The sequence below is a fragment of the Canis lupus genome, chromosome 18, assembly GCF_011100685.1.
Source record: "Canis lupus familiaris isolate Mischka breed German Shepherd chromosome 18, alternate assembly UU_Cfam_GSD_1.0, whole genome shotgun sequence".
Lineage (NCBI taxonomy): Eukaryota > Metazoa > Chordata > Mammalia > Carnivora > Canidae > Canis > Canis lupus.
The window spans coordinates 51,290,073-51,311,905 of NC_049239.1; the positions used below are offsets into that span (position 1 = coordinate 51,290,073).

The 21,833-nt window shown below is 54.1% G+C and overlaps 2 protein-coding genes across 4 annotated transcripts; one reads left to right on the plus strand and one right to left on the minus strand.

Annotated features, from left to right (window-relative positions):
- Nucleotides 1–115: 115 nt before the first annotated feature.
- On the minus strand, nucleotides 116–13,837 carry ACTN3 (actinin alpha 3). Of its 3 annotated transcripts, none has more exons than XM_038563817.1 (21): nucleotides 13,045–13,836; nucleotides 8,951–9,065; nucleotides 8,655–8,774; nucleotides 8,252–8,338; nucleotides 8,087–8,174; nucleotides 7,537–7,615; nucleotides 7,371–7,452; nucleotides 6,574–6,659; nucleotides 6,173–6,265; nucleotides 5,509–5,739; nucleotides 5,246–5,393; nucleotides 4,029–4,179; nucleotides 3,354–3,462; nucleotides 3,122–3,262; nucleotides 2,674–2,856; nucleotides 2,128–2,262; nucleotides 1,854–2,033; nucleotides 1,318–1,464; nucleotides 1,165–1,230; nucleotides 490–648; nucleotides 135–407 (listed from the first exon to the last, which is right to left on the minus strand). In XM_038563817.1, the coding sequence occupies exons 1-21, from the start codon at nucleotides 13,609–13,611 to the stop codon at nucleotides 249–251; spliced, it is 3,126 nt and encodes a 1,041-aa protein (XP_038419745.1). In that variant the 5' UTR covers nucleotides 13,612–13,836; the 3' UTR covers nucleotides 135–248. The 3 variants fall into 3 exon arrangements, with proteins under 3 accessions (XP_038419744.1, XP_038419745.1, XP_038419746.1); XM_038563818.1 differs by lacking the exon at nucleotides 13,045–13,836 and adding an exon at nucleotides 9,736–9,828; XM_038563816.1 differs by having other exon boundaries at nucleotides 116–407; nucleotides 1,165–1,464; nucleotides 13,045–13,837.
- Nucleotides 13,838–13,948: 111 nt separating this feature from the next.
- ZDHHC24 (zinc finger DHHC-type containing 24) lies at nucleotides 13,949–21,833 on the plus strand. The gene is made up of 3 exons (XM_038563821.1): nucleotides 13,949–14,380; nucleotides 15,464–15,741; nucleotides 19,351–21,833. The coding sequence occupies exons 1-3, from the start codon at nucleotides 14,100–14,102 to the stop codon at nucleotides 19,644–19,646; spliced, it is 855 nt and encodes a 284-aa protein (XP_038419749.1). The 5' UTR covers nucleotides 13,949–14,099; the 3' UTR covers nucleotides 19,647–21,833.

Consider the following 21,833-nt stretch of genomic DNA (forward strand, 5'->3'; position numbering starts at 1 on the left):
ACCTACAGGCAAATAAGGGTGGTAGGGACTTCAGGAGGGTCAAGGGTGGGCAGCTGGTCCTGTCCAGGAGCCTGAGGGCCCAGCTTCTGCTTCAGGAACAAAAAGGAGATAGGGAGAAGCTCACGGATGGGTCTTTATTCAGAGGTATGTAGCAGGCTGTTCTCTGAGGCCCTTGCCCCAAGGGATGGATGGGATCATCCAGAGGGAGTTCCCTCTCTCCGAATCGTTTAGAGTCTTAGGGGTTGAGGTCAGAGGTCACTCTCCCCATAGAGGGCACTGGAGAAGGCCACGTAGTCCAGGGCTCCAGGTGGAGCCCCAGAGCCCTTGTAGGGTGCCATACGACGGATGCAGTACTCGGCCTGCTCAGCAGGGAGCTCCCGCCGCAGCTCTTCAGGAGTGATGTAGTTCTGGGGGAGAGAAGGTTATTGAGGACACACAGATTCTGTTCCCTGTCCCAGCACGCTAGCCCCCTCACCACCTTGGGCTCACCTTATCTCCTGCCAGGATCTTGAAGGAGGCCACAACTTGCTCAGCTGTGTCAGTCTCAGCTGTCTCTCGGGTCATGAAGTCGATGAAGGCCTGGAAGGTCACGACGCCGGCTGCGTTGGGGTCCACCATGGTCATAATTCGTGCAAACTCTACTTCTCCCTGCAGGGACAGAGGCCAGACACCACACACATGGGTGCTAAAGCCAGAAGGCTCCTCGTGTCCCCTCATGGGCTCTGTCCAGCCTTGGCTTGACAACCCCAGTTACAAAGTCCTCTCTTCTCTTCATGGGCTATGTCGCAGCCTTAGGTCTGGCTTTATGGGAAGTTCTTTCTACTAAACTGAAATCTGCCTCCTGCCCCTGGCAATGCCCCTGTTGCCCTTCTTTGGTCCTGACCTTTTTTTCTGGAGTTCTCTGTAGTGCTGTTTTTCTCTGGGTTGCAAGTTCAGACTTTCAAGTCACATACAACCAAGTCCAAATCCTAGCTGTGTCCTTGAGCAAATTAATTTGCCTCTCTGAGCCTTTGACAGCCCTGAGGCAAAGTGTAATTCTCCCAGCCCCAGTGGGAGTGATGGGGAAATGAAAGGCACGTGAAGGTGGGAGAGATACAGTAGGTGATCATGATACAGGAGAGAGATGCTGATGGGACTCCTGTGATGCAGGTTGGGGGCACTCACCAGATCATAGCCCATGGAGATGAGGCAAGCCCGGAAGTCATCAGGCTCCATCATCCCGTTCCGCTTCTGTAGTGCATGAGTGCATATCAGACTTGGTCCTCCAGCCCCACCAGCCCCCACATCCACCGCCCACAGAATTGGGCCCTCGCTGACCCGGTCAAAGTGGTTGAAGGATGCCCGGAACTCGTTGAGCTGCTCCTGGCTCAGGCCCTTGGCATCTCGGGTCAGTACCTGGTTCTCCACTTCATTGATGGTACGGGCGATGGAGGTGAGCAGCTGCTCCCAGCCTACGCGGATGTGCTGGGGGGACAGGTAACAGGCCAAGTCAGTACGTGGCCAGTGCCCTGGCCACTAGTTCCAGCTTTACTCCCAATCTGCTGTGTGATGCTGGGCAAGTCTTCCACCTTATTGGGCCTTTGTCCCTATCTGGAGGTTCCACTGAGGACTTAATTTTGTATTAAGCGTTGTCAACCAGTCATGACCAGTCCTGGCCCGGCTTTAGACCAGTATGTGACTCTGAATGGGTCACCTTCCCTCGCTGAATCTCAGTATCCCCATAGGCACACTGGGGGACTTGGCCAAGCTGAACTGGGCCCCTCCTGGTGCATGCATGATGTGTCCAGCTATGGCTTCCCTGGGCTTCCCCAGACAGGGCCATCTTCCCGCCCTTCTAAGCAGGTGAGTCCCACCTCCATGCTGTAGACGGTGTGCTTGTTGTCAAACACTAGGCTCTCCTGCAGCAGCTGGTGGTCACCCTCCAGCCGGTCAATGTTGCTCTTATAGTTGATGATGTTCTGCTCCTGTTGCCGCAGTCCAGCCATCTGTTCCTCCAGAGAGCCAGCCATCCCTGTGGCTAGGCGCCCCACCTCCTGTAGGGGACCCAGGCAGGATGGGAGCTCCCAGCTCCCTGTGGCCCGGCCCTGGCCTCCCTCGCCCAGATTGACCCCACCATCCAAGCCGTACCTCCACCTTCCCCTGGATCCAGGGCCCAACAGCATTGGCTTGAGCTGCGAACTGTCGCCGGAGCCTCTCATTCAGCTGCTGCCGGGCAAGCTCTTCCTGCAGGGTCTGGTCACGGCTGGGCACCAGCTTTCGGACCTGGGAAGAAGGGTGCTTGTGCCTGGGGCCACTGAGCCAGATGACAGCTTTGAGGGGAGATAGGCTCCAACCCCTAGAGTAGTCCCTGCTACTGTCAGCCAAGACGAACAAGCTCTTGGGCAAGTCACCTGACCTCTTTAGGCTTGTTTTCTCATTTGTAAAATGGGGCCGATGATACAACTGTAATTTCAGTTGTTTTATAAAGATGTCCATACCCCAGGCTTAATTCTACTTCACATCAGGCCTGATAGAAAAATGCTGTTACAGCCAATTTACAGATGGAGCCGTGACAGGCAGGGTGGCTTATCCAGTGCCCCACAAAGGCTGTGACAGATCCCAGATCCGTAGCTTGGGACAGCTGAGGTTTCGGGGGCTGGGGGGAGGCAGGGAGAGGTCAGAGGCAGCACTGACCATGTCCCACTTGGTGTTGATGTCCTGTGGTGTGAGGTTGATGTAGGGGTTGGTGGAGCTGGGCCGCAGTCCATACGTTTGGCAGATCTTCTGGATCTCACCCTGGATACCGAGGATTGCTCCTCGCTCTCGGTCAGCCTCTGGCAACGTAGCCTTGAATTGCTCATGTGCAGTCAGCAGGCTCTGGGAATGACAGGCGGGCAGCATTAGCCGGCAGCCTTCACTTCCCACAGGCAACAGAAAGGGCAGCAATGTGCTACAGGCCAACCAGTGGGTCCACAGCAGGGCTGGCTCAATGCAGGCCTCCTGTCTCCGAGCCTAACATTTGGGAACTGGGGTTTCCCTCCGGTCCTCAGTCCCCAGGAACCCAAAGAAAGGGCTGACAGGATTCTAGGCCAGCTTCCCTATCACCCCATCCAGCCCCCCACACTGGAACCCCCGCATCCACCTGGGTTTCCTCCACTGAGTGCACCAGCCACACGTCCTGCAGGTCCTCCACGGCACCATCCAGCCAGTTGTTGAAGGGCGCTGCCCGACGAGCAAACTCCAGTTGCAGCTGGTCAATGGTCTCCAGGAGCTTCTCCATCCGCTAAGGGCCATGGGGATAGTGAGTCAGCAGCCTGCCCAACCCTCACCAGCCTCCAGTCTCCAGCCCTCAGCCCCCTGGCCCCCAAACCCACTTCTAGCGCATCCCTCCTCTTCTGGGTCAGCGTGCCCAGATTGTCCCACTGGTCGCAGATGGCCTGGCAGCGGCTATTCACCGAGGCTGCCTCATGGTAGTCCAGCTCACTGGGGACCAGAAAGGGGATAATGGAGGGGTCAGACCACAGCCTAGATTTCCTCCTGACTGCCTTCCTGGGATACCCCAGGTGGTGAAGGCGCCAGGGAGCCAGGGCAGGTGTGGTTGAAGGAGAGCATTCCTGGGAGGTGGAGATAAGGGTTCCAGTGCATTCCTTGGGTAGGGGCGCTCGCGGGCCCACAGCTTCAGTCCCCAGCGAAGTTTGGATGAGGGTGGTGGGATTGTGCGAGAAGGGGCGGGTTTACAGGAGGAGGCGGGAAAGCCAAGGCTGCCGGGGAGATTTTGAGCTAGCTGACCAGGGCCCGGAGTCGAAGGGGACGGTCACAAAACGGGTAGGTCACGGGGGTAGGGCAGGCGGAGCGCCGGTAGAGTGTGGGTCCCGCGATAGGGATGGGGTCACGGGAGGAGGGTCGGATCAAGTGGCGATGGGGAAAGATGGGACACCAAGGCGGGGTTCCTAAACTGAGGAGGGCAGTGGGGAGCAGAGCGGGTGAGGGGCGAAGCCAGGTAGGGCAGTTGTCACCGAGCGGCGGGCCCAGCAGCGGACCACGCCTACTTGAGCTCCTGGGCCAGCGCGGCGATGTGCTCCACGCGGTCCTGATGCGCTGCCAGGTCGCTCTCAAAGGCCTCGTGGCGCCGCAGCAACGCCCGCACCTCCTGCAGGGAGGCCGACTCGTAGTCGCGCTGGCTCAGCATATCCTCCTTCCCTACTCGGAGAGAGGCCCGGCTCGGGTCACCCAGCGGCGGCCGCGGCCGGAGCCAGGGGTTCCAGCCAGGCTGAGAGTCCTTATCTGTGAAATTGCAGGTGATGACACCTGCCCAGGGGGTTTGTTCTGCGATGCCAGGGTGATAAAATTAAGTGAAGCTCCTGCTCCTGGGTATGACCCGTAAATGACGTCAGCGTCCCTGACTCTGCAAGTCTCAGGGTGGTCCTCGGTACAGTTGGGGTATTACTGCATAGCGAACTACCTCCCAACGACTCTACACCCAGTGAGCTCCGACCTGGTTTCCTTTGCTCACCAGCTTCCACAATGCCTGGCACAGTGCCTGGCACTTGGTAGACCTTCTAGGAATATTTGTTGGATGAATAAATGATGAATGTAAAAGCGCTTTGAGAACGAATTACCATTATTTCTCAAATAAAATCATAATAATAATAATTATTATTATTGAGGGCCACTGCATTTTGCAGAGAAGCTAACAGGTTTAAAGATTCGGAAACCTCAGAGTCCCATAAATAGCTATATATTTAAGGAATTCTTGCTGTAACAAACCACTGTTATCCTTTATGCCTATAATCCACTATTAACGTTTGTCTGTTATTTATAGGCAGGGATCATTTATTTGTAGGATCAAAATCCCTGATAGAATACAGAATGAAAAAAAAAAGAATACAGAATGAATGTTTTCATACAGAGCAATATATTTGACTCATGCAGTGTTTTGCCATCAGCATGCTCTGAGCCTAACGTTCCTGCTGTTAGGCTTGGGGACCCACCTGCTATAGGTACAAATAAACGACAGATTAATCAGAGCTGAGCTACAGAAGGCCAGAGCCAGGAGACAGGGGCTCAGGTTTACAGATGAAGAAACTGGCCCAAAAAGGAGCAGTGACTTGGTTGCACAGAAAGTCAGAGTGGGTCTAGAAAACGAGTCACTACCTTCCTGGCAGAACACTTCTCCTGACCCTGTACATTCCGCCAGGACGCCCCCTACACGCACCCATACCAGTCTCTACCTCAGGACAGACTCAAGCCCATGAGGTGTTCCTACCCCGGGTCCAGGCTTCATGCAAGGAGGCTTTCTGCTGGAATTTCTCAGCCAGGTGCTGGAGCCGCTGCAGGCGCCGGATCTCTGAGAGCAGCCAGTCCTCATAGCCCTTCTCTACTTGCTCCAGCCCACGCCATGCATTGGCGATATCCTGTGGGGCAGGCAGAGTTGCCCTCCATCAGGGTTTGCCCATTGTACAGATGGGGCCAATGTCACCCCGAGGATGTGGGCAGAGCAGGGGTCACTCTACCCCTGGCCTGGCTCACCGAGACGAGCTTGCCCTCGGAGGGCATGAAGGCGGGCCGGTGGCTCAGCCGCAGCTTGGTCTGCAGTGTATTGAAATTGATCTCCAGCTGGCACTTCTCCTGCACTCGGGGTGGCTTATGCAGGCGCCGGTAGTCCCGAAAGTCCTCCAGCTTGCGCTGCATGGCACTCATGCTGGGCTCGCCCACACGGTTCTCCAGCCATGGTATGGTGCGACGGATCCATTCCAGCAGCTGCCAAGGCCAGGCAGGTACAGTGCAGAGAGTTCTGAGCTGGCCTGCTCACCCCACCTACCCCTCTCTACCCATACTGGGGCTGTGGCCAGAAGGCCAGGCCTCAAGCAGAATACAGGTCCCCACTCATCAGGGAAGGAGTAGGGTAGTAAATGTTCTAGTCCAGGGGCCTGTGAAGGCTGGCACAAAGCAAAGAGCCATGCGACTGCTCTAAATATGGGTGAATGGATAAAGGATGAGTGGATGAATGAATGGTGAGTGGATCCATGAACAACCAGGAGCCTGGACAGGCAGAAGGGGCAGGAGATGAGTGAACATGGCAGGAGGAGGTGGGAGGAGGCCAAGGCCCCTCTAAGGTGAGGGGAGCTCTGCAGGCCCAGGCCTGGGCTAGCCAGGGTCAGGAGAGCACAGGTATGGGAGGCTTCAGTCTCACCTCACTGGCAAGCTTCTCGTACTCCTCCATCAGCTTCTCGTTCTCCTGGTTCACAGCCAGCACCTTGCAGATCCTGTTGGCAGCTGTCTCTGCCTATCATTGGAGTTGAAGAAAGTGGGCACTAGAACGAACTGCTGCAGACACCCCAACTCAGCCTTCCTCTGTAAAGCCCTTAAAACCTGGGTCCAGGCAAGTAGGGGAGCACATCTTTTTGGATGAGGAGGGAGCTTCCAGGCCAGATGCCTCTGCTCCTGAATTCCCCAGAGACTGAGGATATGCAGATGGGACAGTGGCATTCCCACCCAACGGGGGGCCAGCACCTCCAAATGTGAGGATGCTGCCAGGGTTAGGTTCCTTGGTCCACAAACCCAGCTCGGGCAGCAGCAGCGGCGACCCCCTACCTGCTCAGCCCCGGCAAAGGCATGGTAGAAGCAGGAAACATAGGTCATGATGGCCTTTTCATCAGGCTTTGGGGTGTTCACGATGTCTAGGGGACAGCAGTGAGGTATTTATTGGCTATTGGCCAAAGCCAGGCTTGGGGAACAGACTCATGCCCCTAACCAGGTAGAGAGCTCCCTTGAGACGGGAGGGGTAGAGACACCTAGTCACAGCCACCAGCTGCCAGCTACCCCAAATCCAGTGTCTGCTTCTTCCCTGAAGCCCTCTCTGATCACCCTAGGGCCCAGTAACTGTCCTGTATGGGGTGAAAAAAGCGTGAGGGAGCAGGTGTGGGAGCAGACTCTACAGCCCCCGAGAAGCACAGTGCCTGGTGTGTCTAACATCCCATCACTCTGGGGCCATCTATCTGTCTTTTCCCCCAAGATCTCCTCATCCATTGGTACCCACACATCCAAGTACTCAGAAAATGTTTGCTGCCTCAACTCACTAAAGCCTTGCTCGGCCAAAGGGACAAAAGGCATGACCTGCCCCTAAGGAGCTCCTATGCTCCCAGGTGCCCCTAGTATAACTGAGATGTGAGGCTGAGGGTGGTGCCATTAGGAGAGAGACAGGAGAGGCAGGGGCGCAGGATAGAGGGCTCCTGGAGATGGGGGCCTGGGACAGGAAGGAGTTTTACTAGAGGGTGGGCTGAGGGGGAGAGCATTCCAGGGGAGGGAAGAGCAGGGGGCAAAGGGGTGAAGATTGGACCATGTTTCTAGTCAATGAGCAGAGTCCTCGGCTGTGTGGGGCTCCCTCTCACCTTCTGCATCCAACATCCTAGGGATGTCCAAGTATTTCTCTGCAACCTCGAAGGCCGTGTTTAGATTGCCAATGGGGTCATCCTAGGTGGGTGGGAGCAGGGGAGGTGAAATGTCAGCTGAGGGCCAAGGTTGAGGAGTTGGGGCTCGGAGGCGGCAGAGGCCTACCTTGCGTAGTTTGGCATAATCGATGAGATCGGGGCGGTGTCGGTGGATGAGAGCACAGAGGGCCAAACCATCCTTCCAGCTGGACAGAGAGAAGGGGAGTCAGGCCTGGATTCAAGCTGAGGCTCTGTCCTACCCTCCCTCCAGGAGCATCCCCATCAGGACAGTAAAATGGAGTAGTCTAAACTCCTTGGCTTGGCATCGGAGGCCCTTCATTACCAGATTTGGACCACCTCCTTCAAGCTCACCATGATTCCTTCATATACCCTGTCCTTGGGCCACACCAGTGTCTGGATGGTTCTGGCCTCTAGGTTTTTGTTCACAAGGGTCCCTCTGGCTGGAATGCCACTCCAGGGACGTCTCCAATGTAGTCCCTCAGGGATCCTCCCTCACCCTCTTGGACTCGATTCAACATCGACTGAGCCCTCCTCCTCTCAGACACTGTTCCGGGAACTTGGCTGTGGTGGCCCCACTCCTGGGGCTTGTGGCAGGGCCTGCTCTGTGCCCCAGAGCCCAGTAGAAGCGCGAGTGCTGTGCTGACTGGCTGACAGACCTGGTGTGGAAGTTTTGCACGTTGACGTTGCGGTACGGAGCTGTCTTCCGCTGGCACCACAGGAGCAAGCCTTCCTTGGCAGAGGTTTCTGGGTGGAGATGGGGAAAAGTGTTAGCTGGGAAGGGGTCTGGGCCCTCTCACCCTACGGGCTTCCTCATCACTTACCCTCCACAGAGATGTCCTGGATAGCAAAGCGAAGGATGATGGTCCAGATCATGCCCAGGGTCATCTTCAGGTTCCCGTCAACAATCTCTGTAGGGTGGGGAATGCGGACAGATTCCATCTGGCATTCAAGGCCTATACTGCCTCAGTTGCCTTCCTCCCTGCTCCATTCTTTGGCCTTTGTCTCCCATGCCAGAGCTGGTACCCAATAAGTGTTCAATCATGGAACACCCACCAGTGCTGGGTCCTGTGCCAGCACTTCAGGTTCATTTGCCCCTTAACGGTCCCTCCCATGAAGCATGGATGGGTAACCCCTCAATTGAAAAGATAGGGTCCCAGAAGTGACTTGCTGACACCAGGACCACCCTTCAAGCCCCTCCCAGGCCTCTTCCTGCCACTTCCTCACCTTCAGCACCAATGGACACCAGCTTAACCCCCTTGCTGGCAATGAAGTCCAGGGCCTTGTTGACATTGGCAATTTTGTGGAAGCGCATCTTGCCTTTGTCTGGCCTAGGTAGCCTCTCTCCTGGGTGTAAAAGGAGAGGTCAAGGGTCAAAGGTCACAAGAAGAAGCTGAAGACATTGTCCTCAAACTTCCCATTCCCCCACCATGTCCCCTCCAACACCCGGCTGTCATGTTCCCCCTAGCTCTCTGGATTCCCCTAGGTCCTGGGGTCCCTGTGCATTGATTTGCCCTCCTCACCTGAAATGACCTCCAAAAGCAACATGAGTTTGAGGCCATTGCGGAAATCCTCCTCTATGTTTTCAATCTGGGTGCCAGCCTTGCGCAGGTGTGAGTTGCACCAGGCAGTGAAGGTCTGGAGGGCAGAGAACAGCACTCAGACCCTAGCACTAGGTCTGGGGGACAATAGGGACATCAAACCCCAGGCCCCAGCCACTGGCTTGCTCTGCATCCAGGACCAGTCCCTTTTTCTCTCTGAGCTTTCATTCTCCTGGAGAAGAAAAAATGGGCTCTAGGGCCCACACCAGCCCCAGTTGGAACTTGGGGCATGTCAGCTTTGGCCAGTCTCAAGTACTGGAGGGGGATTTGGAAAATTGCAAAGTGTATGCTCCAAAGTGTGGGACCCTCTGACACACAAGGGCCAATACAGGGTGACTGCACCCTTCTAAAACCTGAAAAATTCTGGACTGTGCACCAGTGTTACTGTCATCTCAGCCCCACTGACATCCCAGGGCTATTGTGAATTGGCCTCCAAGTAGAACACAAGGGTACAAGAGCTTTGCCAGTCGCGAGGGACCAGCTGGGCACAAGGACCAGGCTGACCTAGGTCCTGGAGGTGACTGCCCTTTCCCTCTCCCTAGAGTCAGCTCCAGCCTCAGCCTCCATCTGGGATGGGAGGGCTGCTATGCAGCTCTGTGTTTACTGGGAATGGAGGTGACCTGCAGCCTGGTACGCAAGTTCCACTAATCCACCAAGCCTTCAAGCCCATCAGCTATAGAGTCCTTGATAGAGTCTATACTACTCACTCTGTGACCTGGAGCATACCCTTTGCCCTTCCTTGTGCTCAGTCTCCCCATCTGTACAATTAACTGGCCAGACTTCATGATGTCCCAGGTCCTTCTTCCTCTGATTTGGTAGGATTCTAGAATTCAGAGCACTCCCCCCCCAACAAAGAAATTAATCCTGGGAGATGGCCCTGGAAGTCTTTTGGAATTATTTCCCTCAGCCAGCTTTTCAGCTGCCCTAGAAGGTGGACTTGAAAGATGATGCTTTAGGGGGATCCCTGGGTGGCTCAGCGGTTTAGCGCCTGCCTTTGGCCCAGGGCGTGATCCTGGAGTCCCGGGATCAAGTCCCACATCAGGCTCCCTTCATGGAGCCTGCTTCTCCCTCTGTCTGTGTCTCTGCTTCTCTCTCTCTCTCTCTCTCTCTCTCTCTCTCCCTGTGTGTGTGTCTCATGAATAAATAAATGGAATCTTAAAAAAAAGAAAGATGGGGATCCCTGGGTGGCGCAGCGGTTTAGCGCCTGCCTTTGGCCCAGGGCGCGATCCTGGAGACCCGGGATCGAATCCCACATCGGGCTCCCGGTGCATGGAGCCTGCTTCTCTCTCTGCTTATGTCTCCGCCTTTCTCTCTCTCAATGTGTGACTATCATAAATAAATAAAAATAAAAAAAAAAAAAAGAAAGATGATGCTCTAAACTCAAGGGACTGTCATAAGGAGAGGGAGTGAGCTTCCTGTCACTGGAGGTATATAAGTGAGTGCTGAGCACTACTTGATGGGCCCCAAGCCCAGGAGAAGACAGTTAGTCTCTGTAGTTCTCTCCAACCATGGAGTCTGAGATGCTCTGGGTGTAAGATAAAGCAGGGGGAAATGCAAGACTGGGTGGGGCTCCCATGGTAGAGGAAAGGGCATTCTTTCATCTGACAAACATGACTTAATGAAATGTGATCCCTGCCCTAAAGGAGCTCACAGCTGATCAAAGAGTTGTGTTGGTTTGAGAAGTGCTAGGGGAGACTAGTGTCAGGGAAAAGAAGGAAAGCGTTCTTCAAATCATGTGGGCGATCTCTTGGGGAAGGCTAATATTTGATCTGAGCTACAATGAAAGACCAGGAATTATGCAGAGAAGGGCAGGCAAGGGCATTTCAGGCAGAGGCAGCCACGCAGGCAAGTACTCAGCAGTGAGAAACAGTTGCTAGGTTTGTGGGGTTACAGCTATCTGGGTGCCACTGGAATGAAGCTGGGGGTGTTGAGGTATAAGTGGTGAGAGGCGGGCCGGAGGGGCCGCAGGGGCCAGGTCATGCACGATCTTGGGTGCTAAGCCAGGGAATTTCAACTTGATCCTGAGGGCAACAGGGAATCAGGGAAGCTTCTGGGCAGAGGGAGGCGGGCAGAACTGTGTTTTAGAAAGCTCTTTCTGTTGGCAGAGTGGAGGCAAACAGCTTGGCAGAGCAGAAGAGAGAAGTGAGAAGCTGGCAACTGGAATGGGGGTGAGGGGGGAAGGGTGTCAGGAAGGGGAATGGGGTAAGGCCAGAGGATAGAAATACTCTTCCTTGCTGAAGTGTAAGCTTCCTGAGGCAGAGGCTTTATTTTGTTTCCTGCTAAAGTCCTGACACCTAACACAGTGCCTGGCCTGGGGTAGGACCTCCCTAAGAAATATTGAATGAATGTTCTTGAATGAAGTTGAATGAAGAGGACTCAGGCATCAGGCAGGAGCAGGAAGGAGTGCTCCAAGACACAGGGGTAGGGAAGGGGTAGGCAGGGGTAGGACGGGGCTGAGCTGAGTACAGAGATGCTCAGGTTGGAGGAGAAAGAAACTCTGAGACGGCCAACTTCCAGGGATGCTGCTTAGAGCATCTACGTTGCACAACCGTTGAATGAATGGATGAAGTGGGAGGCTGTAGGCCGGGATGGAAGGGTATTCCTGATATTTTATTGAATGAGGAAGGCAAGTTACAGACTAGCATGTGTCTTATGAAGGGCATGTGGACCTGGATCTGAGAGAAATCTGGTGGGTGGAGTGGGGGTAGGAATTGTCACAGAGCAGATGGCAGCTGGAGCCAGGGGCAGGGATGACATCACCAGGAGACTGCCAGACCCAAGGACCGCAGCCCTGCTTGGAGACAGGTGCAGGAGGATCCAGAGGGGAGGCGTGTCACCCGGACCTAGTCAGCTGAGCCTCCTGGACTCTGGGGTCATCTCCTGTCATCTAACCCTGCAGAAGTGCTCTGATTCTAAATCCTAGGATTCTCAGATCCTGCAAATTCTACCGAGCACTCCTGTTCCCTGCCCTTTCCTGGAATCACATACTGTTGGCAAATGCTCAGCAGGGTCCAATAACTTCATGGTGTCCTCCCTCTCCCTGGCCTGCCACTCCTCAAAGTCTCCTCACTCCAGACCGGATCATCTTCTCTTTTGGGAACCCAGGTGTCCTGCCCCCTCCACTTGGGAAAGTCTGGGAGTGAAAATAGATCAGGGAGGGGGCCTGAGTGCCCTACAAGGCTGGGTCTGGGCAGCAGCTGCTCATGTGCCCCATGCCAGCTCCCCCAAGGCGCTGCCTCAGCACAAAGTGTCCATCTGGCCAGAGAGTCAGGTTACTCTGTAAGGGGATCCAGGCTCCCCTCTTTCTTGACCTTGTGACCTTTTTAGCAGATTTAGGGCCCCTGGGGTGGGGAGGGGTATCTTGGGAAGGAGTGGGGGTGGGGCAAGCAGGGGGCAGGGGCAAGCAGGGGGCAAAGACCCTCAGGTTCGAGGGGAGGGGGGATCCTGTTTTCTGACAGTATATGATTTGGATCCTATCGCTGTCCCTTTCTGGGCCTCAGTTTCCTCATTTGACAGTTGGGATGGTGTGGCAATGAACCCCAGGGTAGGGAGAACAGAGAGGAGAAAGTAGGGAGGGTCTGAGAGGGTTGTCTACTCCTGCACATACCCAAGTCCAGTAGTTGCCAGCTGGAAGTCCTTAGGGTGGGATCTGGGATATTTAAGAGAGTCGAGGGGTCTGGGGAGAAAGATTCTTTTCCCCACACTCCCCAAACTTGTATCTCCTGGGCTTCACCCAATCCCTTTTGCTAGCAGAAGTGGGGCAGTGGGCCCAGGGTGATGAACCCTATGGGGCAGGGACCCCAGAAACTCTCCTGTTATACTCAACCCCTCACGAGTTCTCCCAGCCCTCTCTTCCAGCTCTGGGAGACAGTGGAGGACTGGTGGGCCGAGCCCCGACTAGGTCGTGGAACTCTGGGTCAAAACGGGCTCTGCCCCCAACGTGCTGAGATGCCAAGGACAAACAGCTCGGGTTCCCAGGACTCAGTTTTGCCATCTGAAAATGGGTGAGCACTCACTTTCCGCTGCTGCTTCTCCCAGGCCGGGTCGAGCAGTAGGTCGCGGTCCCAGTCTTCCTCCTGTTCCATGTACTCGCCGCCCCCGCTGCCGCCCACGAAGGGCCCCTCCCCGACCCCCAGGCCCTCGGGCTGCATAACCATCATCATCTTGCTGGGGCTCCTGGCTCGCTCCGCTCCGCGCTCTCCAGAACACCCGGGCCGCGTTAAGTAGCGCCCGGCCCAGCCCCGGATCGGATTCGCGCTAAATATGGGGGAGGTGGGTGGGGCCGGATGGGGGCGAGGGCGTTTGGGTAGGGACCAGGCAAGAGGTTGCCCTGAGACCAGGGGACTGAAGGATTTGGGGGCGCCGGGGTGGATCCCATAGCGGAGATTCGGGGTTCCCGTTCCGGCTCCGCCTCTTGGGTGCTGTGTGACCATGGGAAAGCCACGGCCCCTCTCTGTTTCCTCATGAGTACAACGGAGATGACGATAATAATAGTGACTGTTGACCGCTACAAGCTGCCTCTCAGGCCTCCTCCTGACCCTCTGCCTGCGTCGCGCTGGTGGGAAACAGAGCCCTATCCCCATTTCACAGTCAGAAACACCGAGGCGCCGACCTGTTTGAATGTTTTCTGGGGTGACGGAGACACTCGAGCACGGGAAGGGGTTCCAGGCCAGCTGGATGGATGATGCAGAGCTATTAATATCGGGGCGGCTGGGGGCTGAGGGGGAATGTGCTGAGCCGGGAAACCCCAACGCCACCGAGACTGCAACTCAATCCTCCAAACCATCCAGCGAGCCCAGAGGGCGGGGCTTCTGCGGGAGGGGCGGGGCACCGCGGGTGGGCGTGACCACAATGCGCGGCCTTACCCGGCTCCAGCGCCAATGGGATTCCAAGCTTCTCCAAGGCTCCTGCGGCCGCCCAATCACATGTCCCCATCTGTGGGCAGCTCCCGGTGACGCCGAACTCCCTTCCGAGCTTCTATTGGTCGTAGCGGACGTCCGTCTGCCACTATCCCCGCCCCATTACGGAAGCGGCGGGGTACTCCGGGTCCGACAGCCGGTGGGTCCAGGCCATGGGGCAGCCCTGGGCGGTAGGGAGCGCGGAGGGGGCGCCCGCGCGGCTGCCTCTCGTGCTCACCGCGCTGTGGGCCGCGGCTGTGGGCCTGGAGCTGGCCTATGTGCTGGTTCTGGGTCCCGGGCCGCCCCCGCTGGGACCCCTGGCTCGGGCCTTGCAGTTAGTGCTGGCCGCCTTCCAGCTGCTCAACCTGCTGGGCAACGTGGGGCTCTTCCTGCGCTCGGACCCCAGCATCCGGGGCGTGATGCTGGCCGGCCGCGGTCTGGGCCAGGGCTGGGCGTGAGTGGGGCGCGGTATCTGGGGGATGGAAGCGGGGGACGTAGGAACCTTGGACAGGGGTAGGCGCCCCTAGGACCAGAAGATGTTAAAACCAGATCACAATAGGATCCGCTTGTTAGAGCCAGAACACTCTTCTATAGCCTGGGATGGTAGATCCAGAAGAAATGTCATTCATTCACTTAGAAATAGTTCATGAGCACCTACTACGTACAAGGTACTGTTCCGGCCACTGGAGGTACAATAAAGTGGATTCCTGACCTCCTGGACTTATTTTAGTGGGGGAGGGGGCAGATGATAAGCTATAGGCATAGTAAATAAGGAAATAATATAGACTGTTAGGTGGTGGTATGGAAACAAAAAGTAGAGCAGGGTAAAAGCTGTGCAGATTGCAGTCTTAAATATGGTAGTCAAGGTAGGCATTTGAGCAAAGAATTTAAGGAGGTGGAGGAGTTAGCCAGGTGGGAATCTGGAGGAGAGCATTCCAGGTAGGGGGAACAGACAGTGCAAAGACTCTGAAGCAGTTATGTGTCTTGTGTGTTCCAGGAACAGCAAGGCCAGTGTGGCTGGTGTGGAGTGAGAGGGGGAAGAGAGAGGTTAGAGATAGACCTTGTAGGACATTGAAAGCTTTGCTTTTTACTGGCAGTGAGGTGGACAGCCATTGTAGGGTTTGGAGTAGAGGAGGGCACAACTTAGATTTTTAAGGATCAGTCTGGCTGCTGGGGTGAGACTATACCAGGAGGAACCAAAGCTGGAATCAGGGAGAATAGTTAAAATCTGATGCAGTATCCAGGGGGGAGAGTTCATGGTGACTTGGACCAGTGTGGTGACCATGGAGCAAGTGAGAGGTTTGCTCCTGGATGTTAGAGGCCGGAGAAAGGCTTAGGATTGGGATGTCTGAGCTGCAAGAGCCCTCGGACCTGCAGTGCTAGAACAATTCGTCCTGCATTTATGTATGATGAATTTGAGGCTTATTAGGGCAGTGGTCGTGCCTGCTTCCCTGGGATGGGTTCAGAGGCCAACTGGGCATGAGAAGGGGCACTCGGAGCTGCTGGTGGAACTGACGCTGTGGTTGCTTCCCTGCAGTTACTGCTACCAGTGCCAAAGCCAGGTGCCACCACGCAGTGGGCATTGCTCTGCCTGCCGTGTCTGCATCCTTCGTCGGGATCACCACTGCCGCCTGCTGGGCCGCTGTGTGGGATTCCACAACTACCGGCCCTTCCTGTGCCTGTTGCTTCATGCTGCGGGTGTCCTGCTCCACATCTCTGTGCTGCTGGGCCCTGCCCTGTCAGCCCTCCTGCGAGCCCACGCGCCCCTCCACACCGCAGCCCTCCTCCTGCTGCCCTGGCTCATGCTGCTCACAGGTGGGGAGCTTGGGAGGCATCCACAGAGGCAGAGGCCCTTGTCGTGGGCCATTCTGGTGGGGGATGGAATTTCCGGCTGGTTCTCCTGGTAATGGCCTGGGGACCCAGTTCCAATGTCATTTATGGGGTGGGTGAGGGCAGCCTAGGATTGAACTGGGTGTGCAGGACAATAAAATACAAGGCCTTGACACAGGTGCAGAGTTCTGGATAGGAGAATCAGGATTGGCAGAGAAGGAAAGACTAGTGGGAGTTGGGGGGGGGGGTGTGATTGGGAATGAGGAGGGAGCATTCTAAATGAGGGTGCATTCTAAGTGAGGGGAGCAGCCTAAGCAGAGGCGTGGAGGTTGGGCAAGGAGTAGGTTCAGATTGGATGGTGGAGACCCTAAATGCTGGTGTAGCCCTAACGTGACTGGACAGCAGGGAGCCAGTGAAAGTTCTAGGCAGAGGAAGCTCCAGTCTTTGGAAGTTGGGAGGGGAGGACATGGATCAGGAGGCTGATTGAGAGGCTGTGTTCTGGATGACACATTTATTCCTCTTCTGACACCCTCACCTCCCCAAAAGCCCTATTGTTTTGTTTTGTTTTTATACTCTTTGAAATGCTTGAAATGCTCTGGGCTTTCTTTCCCCTGACTCCTTCCTCCTGACCCCTCCAAGGGCCCCTCTGTAAACTTGTCCTTCGGTTACTAAACTCTCTGACCACTCTGAATAGTCAGTGTCTCCTTATCCTATCTAAGCCTGACTATCCCTGCAGCCTGGAGGTGTGGAGGGGGGAGGCCTTGGGAGGCCCAGTGGGTTGTCAGTGTCTTCCTCTGACCACACTGGCTCCTTTGCCTCCTTGATGATCCCCTGCTTCCACTGAAACGCAAGCCCTCCAACTGTACCTCCCTGCAACCCACCCCTCTGTGGCCATTCATTTCTCAAGTCCTGGGCCATGTTGAAATCATGGGTGCCTGGAAGTCTGGGTGAATGGCCCACTCACTGCCCCAGTTGCTCAGCTTCTAGACTTCCTCCATTTGACTTCTATCACCTACACCCACATCCACCCTTCACCTTGTCAGAGGTCAAAGTGTGTCACCTCCTGAATCATGCCATGAGCTGGTCACCCCTTTTTCTGTTGCCCACCTCCCCTCCTTCCAGCCAGCTCTCACTCTCATACTCTAGGAGAGTACGAGAGCTCCTGGCCCTCGTCTGTCTCCCAACACTTTCCCTCTTCATTTCCCCCACATCCAGCTTAGAATCCTCATTTCCACCATTCTCCTGCCAACATCTCACTCTGTCTACCTGTCTTCTCTGTATCTGCCCCTGGTTGCTAAGGGCTGGTAATTTGTGGCAGTTGGTCCCATGTCACATTCATGGCTACTGACCCCAACAGGCCCTCAGTCGTGCCTGGCCATCGTGGTTTCTCAAAAGCTTGCCCCCCTCATGACTGCGGCTCCAACCATCCCACTCTCCTGTTTTCTAAGCTCCCACCTCTCGTGAAATCCATCACGGAGAAAATGACATGTCAGTTATGTCCAGAATTGTCCTGTCTTCAGATCTGGAAGCCAGGCTCACTGTCTGTAGCTTCTCCTGGTGTCTGGCCTTCCTCCCCGCTTGGAAGCCTCACTGTGGCCTGCTTCTCTTCCTGCCAACCCAGTCTCCCTCCGCTGGCTTTCTTTCAGTTTTCCTACCTGTATAAACCCTCTCTTCACCCCATGTCCTCCTCCTCCCTAGCTCTTGCCTCCTGGCTCTTCTGCTAGCAGCTAGGCTCCTTGGAGGACTTCCCCGGGCTCATAGGTGCTTTTCCTCACTTCCCATTCCTTCCTCTACCTGCTCCAAACTGGCTTCTACCCCCCTCCCCCTCCTGAGAATGCCTCGGTCCCCACAAAGCCAGGAGGACCCCTCTGAGTTCTCTTTGCTTCACGAGACCTTTCTGCCTCATAAGACTGCTAGCCTCCCTCCTCCTGGAAGGGCTGTACCCTGGGCGTCTCCAACAGCTCGCACTGCTGGTTTCCTCCTTCCTTTTATGGTTTCCCTCTCTCTTCTTGATCAGGTCCCAAGGGACCTGGTCTCCTGATGCTGAGGTAGTGGCACTGTTCCCATCTCACTCTAACTCTGGCCTCTGGTGGGTCTTGGAACTCCCTCTTTGCCAGCCACCTGCAGATCTGCATGTCCAGCCTGGGCTTCTCTCCTGAACTTCCAGAACCAGCCACATACTCATCTCACAGGCACCCCTCCATCCTGCTCAGGACCTTCAAATAGAATGTTTTTTCCCCTCTTTACCTAGCAAATACCTCCTTCAGACACCACCCAAGATGTTACTTAATTAAAACAAATGAAATCCACTTCCCTGAGCTTCTAATAAGGCAGCTTGGCATTTCCCCACATAGCCTGTCTTTTTTTAATGAAGTAGAATTCATATAACAAGCAATTCATATAAAACCACCTTCCAAAAATAAAATAAAATAAAATAAAATAAACCACCTTCCAGGGACGCCTGGGTGGCTCAGAGGTTGAGCATCTGCCTTCGGCCCAGGGCGTGATCCTGGAGACCCAGGATCGAGTCCCACATCAGGATCCCTGCATGGAGCCTACTTCTCCCTCTGCCTGTGTCTCTGCCTCTCTCTCTCTCTCTCTCTCTCTGTGTCTCTCATGAATAAATAAATGAAATTTAAAAAAAAATAAATAAACCACCTCCCAGGGGATCCCTGGGTGGCTCAGCGGTTTAGCGCCTGCCTTCTACCCAGGGTGTGATCCTGGGGTCCCGGGATCAAGTCCCACATTAGGCTTCCTGCATGGAGCCTGCTTCTCCCTCTGCCTGTGTCTCTAACTCTCTCATGAACAAATAAAAAAAAAAAAATAAATAAATAAATAAAAAAACACGTCCCAGTAGATCATTCAGTGGCATTTAGTACATTCATAATGTGGTGAACAACAACAACAACAAAAAAAAACCAAAAATGTGGTGAACCATTACCACTAATTCCAGAACATTTCCATAGCCTCCAAAAGAAACCCTGTACCCATTGAGCGGTCACTTCCCTTCCCTCCTAGAGTCCCCCCCAGCCCCTGGTGATCACTCATCTACTGTCTGTCACTATGTCTGTCTATGGATTTGCCTGTTTGGGACATCTCACATAAATGGCATCATATGTCACATTGATAATTTGTTACTTTCACGTCTGGCTTCTTTCACTGAGCAGAATGTTTCATGGCATCCTATAGTTCATTAGTTCAGCAGATACTTAGTACCTATCAGGAGCCAGAAGGTGCTGTACTTTTCCGTTGTAACCAATCACATCTGTAATTAAGTAACTAAGAAGTGATCTCTGAAATGTCTGTTAGCTCCCTGAGGTCAAGCTGCTGTCTGCCCTTCATGCTGGTGCCTGCCGTGTCTAGCAATGGGAGGTACTCATAGTTTGTGATGAACGGAAGTTGGATGGATGGGGGACTGTGTCTGTCTGGGGCACCAGCATGGGCTGGCCGGGGAGTAGCTACTCAGCATTTGCTGAGCAGAGGAATGAGCCCTGCTTGGTGGTGGAGGGTAGGAAGTGGAAGAAGGGCAGGAGCTGGGCTTTGGGAGGGCTGGGCCCCCTTCTGCCCCCTGATCCATTTGCTTTCTCCTTGCAGGCAGAGTGTCTCTGGCGCAGTTTGCCTTGGCCTTTGTGACCGATACATGCGTGGCAGGTGCACTGTTATGTGGGGCTGGGCTGCTCTTCCATGGGATGCTGCTGTTGCGGGGCCAGACCACGTGGGAGTGGGCTCGGGGCCAGCACTCTTATGACCTGGGCCCTTGCCACAACTTGCAGGCGGCCCTGGGGCCCCGCTGGGTCCTTGTCTGGCTCTGGCCCTTCCTGGCCTCCCCACTGCCTGGGGATGGGATCACCTTCCAGACCGCAGCTGATGTGGGCCTCACACCTTCCTGATTTCAGGAAGAGCTGGAGATGTTCAGGGAGAGGGCAGCAGGAGAGGGGGCTCCTAACTCCTTTCAGGCCCACTCCCAGCCTCAGTTGGGGAGGTGGGTTGGTACTTACTACCTTTCAGCAACTCCAGTCCTATCCTTGGCCTTTGCCCTGCCCAACCTGGTCTCCAGTGTCCAGGGCTTGGGTCCTGCAACTCTGCCTCTATTGCCCCCCTGCTCCCAAGTATAGAGGACAGTTTGGTAAGGGGCTGCTTGGCCAGCCTAGTCACCCCTTTGCTGGGTTAATAAAGTGCCCACTTGGTTCTTGGATTCCCTCCATCTTTCGGGGTTTCTGGTCCCTCTGATTGCCACACATGGGAACCACAGAACACTTGAGGGCTTGGGGGGGCCAGGGATCTGCCTCCTGTGGCTTTGGTGGGGGTGGGGCTGGGGGACCAGCAGACCAAGGCAGCATGAGGTGATCCAGGGAAAGAGAAACATTCTTTCCTAGATTCTGTGCTTTATAGTTAGAAGCATCTCCGTAACACTCCCTGTGCCTCTCTCCGGCTAATCTGGTACCAAGGACAGCAATTATGGGAGTTGATAAGATCTCAGGGCAGTGAATGGAGGAGTCAGGATTTGAACCCAGATTTTTGTGCTTTTTCCTTTACCCTTACACAGCTGAGGAAAGTGAGTATGCAAAATGGAGGCAGAGAAATCAGGTAGGGATATTCAAGCATCTGAAGGAGGATGCTCAGAAGGCTAAGCTCTTCCTCTCTGGACTCTTCAAGAGCTACCTGTTAAACATTTTATTCAAATATAGTAAACAGATTTCCAATGTGGCAGGTTTAAACACATAGGTTTACCTGTTTCCTCTTCAAATCTAAATGATAGTGAAGAAATAAAACATATAAATTTACAAAGATAAAGAAAATAGAAGAGAGACAGTAGTAGACCAAAGAGCCTGATGACATTTTGAAAGATGGGAAGTGGATGGAAGCTCATTTCCTCTTTTAGCAGAGAATTAGAAACCACTCCTAGAGGGAGGAGCCAAAAGCAGCCAAACTGTCTCCCAGAGCCCTGGAGAGGCTCAGGAACTCTCCTGGCACCATGGAACAAAGGTGTGGGACTGACATGGACTGATCCAGTCTTGAAGAGGGGCAGCTAGGTTGCCCCTCCCCACAGGGCCCACCCCACCCTGTGCAGCCAGCAGCTAGCCATCTGGGGTACAGGTGGGGACTGTTCAAAGCAGCTTTGGGTTTCAGAGGCACTGGGGAGGGTGGGGGTGAGGGGCTGGACCAAAAATTGGATTAAGTGAAAAAGTCTACAGATGCTGCTGGGGGTCGGGGGGAATGTCATCCAGTGACATGGCAGGCTTGTCACCCAGGAACTCTGAGAGAAGCCCATCCTTCAGACATGCCCTGCCCATGCCCACAAAGGTTTGAGCTGCTAGGACTTTTTTGTTTTCCCAAATGGCATGTTCAAGTACTAGTTCTTAACTGTTAGGAATGTGGTGTGCCTAGCACTTTGTGCTGTACATAAGCATTGGCAGACTTCTAGTTTCCTCCTCAGCTTTAACCCTCTGGAACACTTTTTTTTTTTTTTTTTTTAAATTAAATAGTAAGGAGATGCAAGAAAATATAAAATAAACTCCTCCCCCTTCCCATTTAAGAAATGGATACCACTTCCTTTGAACCCCTGCTGTGCCCCTCCCCAGTGAAGAAAACACTGTCCTGTCTTCATTATTCCCTTGCTTTGCCTTGTAATTGTATTACCTATGTTTGTATTGGTTTTGCATGTTTTTGAATTTTATGTAAATGGAATCATACCATGTTTATTCCTCTGTGACTTACCTTTACACTCATTATGTTCCTGAGATTTATCCAGATTAACATGTAGAGCTGTAGGGTATTCCTTTTCCTTGCTGTATAGTGAGCCATTGAATATACAATTTATTTTCCCATTTTGTCCACCCCTATTATATGACTCCCTAGGATCTATTTTTGGTCCTTGCTCTTCCATACAAATTTTAGAATCCACTTGTCAAATTCCACCAGTAAAAATTCTCTTTGAGATTGTGAATGAAATCCAAATGAATCTATAGAGCAGTCTGGGAAAAACCAACATTCATATGAAATTATGTTTTTCAGTTCATGAACATCATGTATCCATTAAATGTTTTCAATAAAATTACATATTTTTTTCTCATAAA